Raw genomic sequence first — 8,821 nt, forward strand, 5'->3', positions numbered from 1 at the left:
GCGCTGCAAATGAAATTCCATTCCTCTATTGTTTCGGTGCGGCAGTAGAAATGTCACAAACACATATCGTAAAATTCAAATAAAACTAAAAACAATTTCACTGGAGTAAAGTGAGAAAATAAGTTATTTGGTGAAAGGAACTTTTATGAGTTATTTTTATGACTCACATTCTGGTAAATGTTTGCATAAAAATGATTTTTTCACAACATCTATTTAAAACATACAAAAAAAACACACTGCACTTTCTCTTATATGACAAACACTTATAACAGGAGTGGGAAGTTCACAAAATCTGTAGTCCCAGAACTTGGTCCAGTCGTGCTCATTCAGGGAGCATTCCCCATTTCAAGATGGGAATTTTAGAGAAAATGCAGGACACAACAAAGACCATTCATATTTGTACCAATCTTATAATTTATTTAAATATATTTTGATTTTTTTGTATATACATATATGTGTATTTTTGTATTTAACAACCATTTGGTAAATGCCAGTCACTTTAATTTAGGTTAGGTAGCTGGAATCCTCTTATGCATTGCTTTACAGCATGTACATATTTGTCTTGTTTTATGTGGTCACGGTGTAAAGTATGTACAGTGGAAACTTGTGACAATTTAAATTTATAAATATAGACTGTACCACACTCTACCAAAATCCACCGGAGGGCTGTAACTAACAACCCCACCTTCTTTTTTTTAGCATGTCTCACAAAGACACGGAGAAATGTTCATGCAATTAATAATTTAACCACAGTCCTTTCTCAGTGGGTGAAACTACGCCGCGACTGCCAGCCAGGGGTCTGTGAGAACTTTGTGTCTGCATAATCAGTAGTGCAGTAGAATGGATGGGGCTCAACCCAAAACACTCATACAGAGCAAACCAATCGCAGAAGGCATGCTTAAAAATAGTACATTTGGATTTTGCTCCTCTCTTAAAGAAATGAACAAAATAAAAATATGCGTATCCCTTTCTTTTTTTGGTTTGTTTTAGCAATATCTTTTTGGATGCCAGCTGGAAAAAAAGGCCCCATGTTTGTTTCTCTCAGCTACTTCTCCGCTCTTCACCACTTTTTGTTGGTCTGGTTTTGTTGCTCCCTCGTGGTGACAGCCAGCCATCGAGGCCCAGCGGTGGGTGGCAGTAATCCACGCGCTAGCAGAACAGACCTCACTGAAGGGCAGTGCAGTGCCTAATATCAGTCGGGGATGGTCAGAGTATTTTAGGCTTCCCTTTTACTGTCCAAGGCACTTCTTTCCCAACTTCTTTTTTTTTTTTCTTCTGGAGAACTTGTGTTAGGTTTCAACCTACAGTGAAGAGGAAGTAACATTCAGCACAGTCTCCAACTTGGCAGCGCCTGACAAATTCCTTCTTTTCCAAAAAGAATCACGAAACAGTAAGAAAATAATCAAGAAACTTGATATGCTACAGATCTGCTGCTCTCGCTGAACGCTGTGTGTAACGACACAGCACACATATCACCACTGCGAACAACTGCCTCAGCGTCTCCATGCAGAAAAACATGATCTTTACATTGTTAACTTCAGCCCTTACTTGCAGGACTCTGCCTTATTCTTTCACTCTTTATATTTATCTGATGCAGTGATGGAAAAAGTATTCATGTATTTTAATAAAGTAGAAAATGTAAACTCCACTAGAAATTAAAATCCTGCATTCAGAATTTAACTTAAGATATATCAGTAAAATAGAGTTCAATAAATAGATAGAGTAATAAAAGTTCGTATCTAAATTAAAAGTACTGATGATGGTGAATGTCCCTTTTTGGAGTATAATATTGTTGAATATATTATTATTATTAGCGCATTAATATGTAAGCAGTATGTTAATGCTGTATCTGGTCATGGTAATTGTATATTGTTGGGTAGTTTAATCTTAAACAATTTATACTTTTTATAAAGTGACTTGTTACTCTAGCTATATGTCCCTGTGAAATGTAGTGTATTAGATGTATAAAGTACATAAATAAATTGGAAATACTCAAGTAAAGTACGTAAAGTGTGCCAAAAAGTACAGTATTTGGCAAAATTTACTTTGTTACTTTGCTCCACTGCTCTGAAGCTTCCTGTATGGTTACAAATACGAGTTGTGCTGTATTTCAAAAATTGCACATGTACCACCTTGCTGCAGTGGCAAGTAACTAAGCACTGTACTTAAGTATGAATTTCAGGTACTTGTATTTCACTTGATTATTTCCATTTTATGCTTCTTTATACTACTCCTCTACATTTCTGAGAGAAACCACACTACACTACAGATACTAGTTACTTTACAAATGACTGTAAATTAAATTATAATGCATTGTTTTAAAGAATTAATTAGTATATAAAGGAGTTCAAAGTAGCTCCACCTCCACCAGCTACAACAGTAAATGCTACTTACACATTAATGTGTCAGTACTAATAATGCAATAATAAAATATATAATAGTATAAAACTCACAGGGTCCATTGTTGCATCGAGTCCTTCTACTTTTGATATTTTCAGTATATTTAGATAATATATATATACTTTTTGACATCATAGTATTGTTACTTTTACTTAGATAGATGATCTGAATACTTCCTTCACCACTGCCACCTTGTTACTTTTGAAATTTGAATAATTAACTTGCATTACTTACACACATGCCTCTGGCCTACCTGGATTCTAATGTTAATATCTAACAAGTGCAACACACCAGCACTTTGACCATATGTCCTATATACACAATATTCTATTCAAACTTGAAATAGAGTTGATTTAAAACAGTACCTTGCGTGTGGTGCTACCCCTCTGTGCACTGCGGAGTGCCGGCTAGTCGCGTGAGAAGCCGCGCACATCTTTTGAAGTCTGAAGAAGAATTAAGGTGAAACAGACAGACATGGTGTATGAGTGTTGTGTTGACATTTGGACTAACAAAGAGAATCATTCCTAATAGTTTCAGGGAGCCAGTGTAATTGCAGCTTACATGCGGGTACTGTGCATTCTCTGGTGTGGTGGTAGACTCTGTAGACATGCTTCCGGCACTTGGGACTGAAGTAGAGCGGACCTAAAAGGGAACAGTAAGAACTGTAAGAACATTTCCTGCGCCACATGCACCTGCGCATCTGACATCTGTTTTTACAGCCTCAGGAATTCACCTTTCTTATATTTTTGACTGCCTCATTGATCATACCTCAATCCAGTAACATTCTGTCTCTTTCATAAAATGCCTCCCTGACTCTCTCAAACTCACTCAAGCATCAGTGAGTTTGAAATGAGGCCTTACCTGTTATATGTTTGAGGAACTTCTCCTTCTTTTTGAGATCTGTGGGGAATACCGCTGTGGAGAGTAAGAGGTTGGGAAATAAGTGTCAGGTTTGCACTTTTTTTCACTTTTTGCAGTCATTTATTTAATATGGGGCTCATCACATCACCAAAACCTGAATAAGTTTTGATATCACCGAGAGGCAAACAGCCACAAAAACAAAAGTGAATTATTATTAAAGGACATTATTAAAGGGTTGGTGGACCCAAATAATGGAGAAAAACAAACATATTGTCTTCCCTCCATCTGGTGGTATCTAACCATGCAGATACTTGTGGTTTAGTTGTTCCAAGATTTTAAATGTCTGCCAACAACCCAATGTCTGCAGGGCTACATATCAAGTTAGAACATGGTTTTGGACATTTTGGGTGCAACAACCCTTTAACTTAACCCCGTCTTAATTCTATTAATCTATTTGCAATGTGAATATTAGACATGTTCCAGTAGGCTACATCCTTCATTACGTCACGCCCAGACAACAAGTCTTTACTCACCGACAACCTGCTCCCCTCTGAATGTTTTCACGTTGCGTAAATCCTTTGGTTCCACCGGAGAGCTCCTCGTCCGTGATGTTAAGGGAGCTTCCGTTTTCGCGCTGTGGCGACCCCGGCTCCCCTCCACGTGTTTCACGATCTCTACTATCCGCCTCAAGTCCTGCTGCTGCGCGTCCCTGCCGGCTGCCGCCTCCGGGGCCGCCGTGGGCGCGCTCTCGCTGTAGTGGGCCGTCAGCGTGCACATTAGTAGCACCAGTCCCATGTTGAAGTGCTTGCGCAGTCCGCTCATAGCTCCCGTTGAGTGAGGGGAGGGGGGAAACAAATGGGTCGTTCGCCGACGCCTCTGGGCAAGAACAAGCTTAACCGGACACCTGCAAGAGAGATCCAGAATGAAAGTCGAATCAAAGCGTTTCTCGTATCATTTACCACGAAATGACACAGGTGCCCATTAGACCCGCTGAGAAAATGCAGGAGAAGTGTTTTAAGGGCTGTGACAGACCAGACTTTGACTGTGGCCCACAAAGCTGTCCAATTGTATTCCCTGCAAGTTTCCTTCAAAATCACACTTGACAAGTAGCATAGATATCGCATGGAGTTACTATTTGCGCACTTGTTAACTATGTTACAAAGCCTGCATCATATTTATAACAGGCTACCAAATGCTACTATATAGTGGTTATGCCAATGTTGCTTTAAATTCTTTAAAACATCGCTTTTAATATTTTATACAAGTTCTCTTCTTATATATAGCCTAACCTTTTCTCTCTTTATAAACCTTTCCTTATTATACTCATTGTTAGTCTGTTCATTCCTTTGAATGATCATTGAAGGCCAGGAAAGAATCCCTGTTTCCCAAAATATAGAAACCTAGACTGTGTAAATAATTATGCATCCCTTTGCTCTGGGCCAGACGTTGGTGACTGTCCCAGGAGTCAGAACCTCTGGTCCAGCTGATTTGAGTTTTAGTAGGCTACTTCTCTGTTTATCATCTGTAATTAATAAATTCTTCAAAGACAACGGTTTGTTGTAACTCAATTATTTGCTCCATCCCTCACCAGCAATACACAATTTCCACGACAAAAGGCAATTCACTTGATGCTATTTTGGCCATAAATCAGTACAAGTGGGCTACAGGTTATAGGAGACACTACTTTAGTTTTTTATTCTTTTGCTAAAGAGAGGTAAGTTAAATTGCATATATACTATAAGACCACACGAGCAAGAGCAGCAAGGCACTGGTTAGAAGAAATTAGCGCTGGCATGCTAAAAATGCAATTACCTTCAGGTCTATATAGGCTTCGCCAGTACTGTATGATTTCTTTCCGTGCGTCCAACAATGATGAAAATGGAAATAAAGAATGTGCGCGACTTTGGTTTAGGTTCCTGCTTCTGCGCGGTCCGAAATATGTCCCCTCAAAGTCTGCTCTCAAGTTATATGAGTATTTGCTGGGCATCTGTTGTCATCCTCTGAACACCGGCCGACTGTAGGGAGAGCGGACAAACTGCCAAAGGACTGGGTGCTCGTGAAGTCCCGTGTGCGTCCTCGCTGAAGGAGCTGATGGATCGCCCAGAAGTGAGGCTCACTTTTTATTCTGTCTCGCAGACGCGGTGACCTGTCCCTTGAGGGTTACTCCGCTGTGTGTGTGATGACAAAAAGACGCATTATTGGCACTGCTGAAGCGGAAAGCCCACTTGGGTTGACTGACCATCACTTGAACGCCGTGTGAAGTTTTCTGCGCCCCCTTCCTTTCCGTTTACTCAATTTATCTGTGCGATTCGCTGTTACAGGAAGCGTTTTTCCCACTAATACTTCCACTGAAATTTACAATCAGCCCAGTATACAGCGCAGATACCGGCATCTTAGTGGAAATGCTCCCATATCCTTCTTGCGATTCTCATAACGTCATTTAGAGCCATTTACATCCATCATGGGAATTGAAAAACAATCACGCCCCCTTTAAGGACGACTCTTTGAAAATTAATTTGTCACGGTTTTTAAAACTTATCGCACCATAGTTTCTGGTCAGAGCAACTGATTTATCACAGCATAGTTGAGGTTTACAGAAGGTTCTCCTCACTGGAGATTAGTTTGTACTAGCCTACTGTGGTACAGCTTTCTTTAAGTAAGTGCGTGCAATTGGCTCCCATGCCCCCCTCCCCTCAAATCTGACTGACCAGTAAGACTTGAGTAGTTTACTATTACTATATAACAAGAAGACGCGGATTAGGGAAATTAGCATGTTTAAAAGCTATGAAAATAAAGTGAATGCAGCGCCATATTGAAAATAATTACATGACCTATAGTCTCATCAAAACAAGAATTCAAAACTTGGCTTTAAATTTTGGAGTTCCCCAAATACATCTTGTGTTTCGCCATCATCTGCTAATTGCAGTGTAGTTGTTATAAATACGTGGACAAAACCGCATTGTTTTCACTGCATGCATTGGTAACTCTTGTGGTCGTGCGTAAAACCTTGGTGCTGAAAAGGACAGCGCGCGCTGTCACCTAGCTCCAAACCTCTTCCCTGAACAGGCAATGCTCTGTATTTTCTCCGGAGTGATGCTGTGGTAGTGCCTTCCTGTAGAATGTGTGTTTTGTTTTTTTTGTCTGAGCACTGATTAATTTCATCGCTGAAACGATGACACGAAGTATGGGTGATGTATCTGGTTTCCCTGGTGATTCACACCGGGGTGATTTATGTTGATGTTTGTAGATCAGAGGCAATGGATCCTACTGTTTGGAGGTGTAATGATATATCCAATAACACTGCACATCTGTGTGGTTTTAAAAGGGTAGTTCCATAGACATGAAAATCTGGCATGAGATTGCAGGTGAATTCAGATTTTGAAGACAAAAGTGAATACAATGTTCCACAAACATTTATCATTATCATTAAAATTAGAGCAGGACTGCAATGCCCACTAAACCCATTATAATGTGACAGTTGTAAAACTTGTAATATCCTTTTAATTTAATGTACAATTAAAAGCATATATGAACTACTTCTGATAAATTACTTTCCTCTTGAAAAAAAAAGGATGTGTATTTTGCCTTCTATCTTTCATCAATATTTCAGCAAACAAATATCAGAATAAATAAATATTTCTCAAAATCACTGAAATATTCTGTGATGAAAGACAGCAGTTTCAGCAGGGGGCGTCATTCTGCAATCACTGTACATTCAAATCCTCCCAATGTTGTTCATATTTGTACTGCCTCTTGTGAATAATAGCACTTAGCCAGGATTTGGGCTGGATTTCACTCTTGAAATCTTTCCAGATAAATTGTAAAATGCTAGTGCCCTGGATGCCCTAAATAAACCAACATGCTTAATTTGCACCACAAAATGCAGTTAAAGTGCTATGCTGCTGAGCATATCATTCACTTTGGATCTCTTGAGTCTTTAGCATACACGGAGCAAGTTTAGTATATAGCTGTAAATTCACTGCTGCTGTCTGGAGATCTTTGCTGCACATCATCCTCGTGTCACATACCCAAAGCAAAAACAACAGCAGAAGTGATGATGTTAATTTGTTAAAATCCATGTTTGGATGGGTGTATAACCTTGCTTAACACACTTTTTGTTCTTGTGCAGTTGTATTGACCTTTCTAAACTCTGATACAGTCACATGTAAAACTATGTTGCCCATTGTGTGGAAGTCAGTGAATCATATGTTTTTTTGTAAACCACATGTGGTGATAGTCACTCATTTCGACATGCTCACTGTCTCATTCTCCTTTCCCTCCTGAACTCGGTGATATTTTTCTTCTTAAAAGACATTTTAATTAGTTTTTTTTAGAGGAGGATGTGGTCATCTTCCCGCGAGTGTGCCTCTTTCTTCCTGAATTTCTTGCTCAAGTTGAACATTTCACTTCCCCAGGGTGCTATTCACGGGCACTTTTTGACTTTGTCAAAGAGTGAGGTCCCGTATAATGTTGGCCACAACAAAGGAATCCACTGCTGTACTCAAGGATATTGAAATATTTCAATACGTTTGTGAGGGTCACGTAAACTGACATCACTGACGGAACTTATTACTAACTTAGTACTTACTAAATTTCTGGCCATTATAATTGTGTGAAAATAGGAAATCTGTTCTTTCATTTGCTGAAATGAATTGGTGTGTCATAAAAAATATTATGATTTACATCAACAAAAGTTCAGCTTAGAAACTGCTTCCATCTTTTATTTTCAACATACAGGCACGACATGGAGTATCTACCATACTTACCTCCAACCCAAAAATGACTTATCACTGTCCTGCCACTCGTATCCATGCTCAATGTGTTTCTGATTAGAGAAAATCCTCGTTATAGATAAACTAGATCCCTCTTTATCTCTCTCTCCTCGCTTACTTTCAGCAGGTGGTTGGCTTTTGCTTTGCTATAACTTGAGCTGGAAGTTGTCTTGTGTCAGTCAGCACATGTAATAATCCCACCATGAAGAAACATAAGATATAGCTGTGGCAGCTACAGAGAAGAAGAAGTGAGTTTGACAAAATACTAAACCAACTTATATGGTGAGATGATGCATGCAGAGACAGAAAGTAACATTAAAAAAGCTCCACTGATTCAGCCTTGCACTTCCATAATATTGACGAACTCATGATGAATACCAGATCATCAATACAAACGAGCTGAAGGCCTCTACAAAGCAACCTGGGCCTCCTTAACACCTCAGCAGTGCCACAGGCTGATTGTCTCCATTCCACGCTGCACTGATGTAGCAATTCGTGCAAAAGGAGCCCTGACCAAGTACTGAGTGCATAAATTAACCTTTTTCAGAACTTTTCAGCTGTAATGATCAAGATTAAAACAAAAAGATAGGCCTGAAATATTTCACTTTATGTGTAATGAATTTAGAATATATGAAAGTTTCACTTTTTAAAAAAAAAAATACAGAAATACATAAACTGTTCCTCAATATTCAAATGATTTTAGATACACCTGTATATGCCTGCCCTAAATATAGGCAGGGGGAGTTCAGCGAATTAAGCAAATAAAAGTCCAGACTATTAATTGCAGG

General features: G+C 39.2%; 1 protein-coding gene across 3 annotated transcripts in view; it reads right to left on the bottom strand.

Annotated features, from left to right (window-relative positions):
• Positions 1-142: 142 nt before the first annotated feature.
• LOC123978328 (ALK and LTK ligand 1-like) overlaps positions 143-8,821 on the bottom strand; it is a 43,202-nt gene continuing 34,523 nt past the window's right edge. For 2 of the 3 annotated variants that reach the window (XM_046061535.1, XM_046061536.1), the window contains 5 exons: positions 3,795-4,165; positions 3,262-3,315; positions 2,962-3,042; positions 2,766-2,843; positions 143-1,301 (listed from right to left, as the gene is read on the bottom strand). In XM_046061535.1, the coding sequence (XP_045917491.1) occupies positions 2,779-2,843; positions 2,962-3,042; positions 3,262-3,315; positions 3,795-4,165 (571 nt within the window). In that variant the 3' untranslated portion in view covers positions 143-1,301; positions 2,766-2,778. Of the gene's footprint in view, positions 1,302-2,765; positions 2,844-2,961; positions 3,043-3,261; positions 3,316-3,794; positions 4,166-5,073; positions 5,777-8,821 lie in introns of those variants that run through there. The other variant, XM_046061537.1, reaches the window with a different exon arrangement.

This window comes from Micropterus dolomieu, linkage group LG10 (genome assembly GCF_021292245.1).
Source record: "Micropterus dolomieu isolate WLL.071019.BEF.003 ecotype Adirondacks linkage group LG10, ASM2129224v1, whole genome shotgun sequence".
NCBI lineage: Eukaryota > Metazoa > Chordata > Actinopteri > Centrarchiformes > Centrarchidae > Micropterus > Micropterus dolomieu.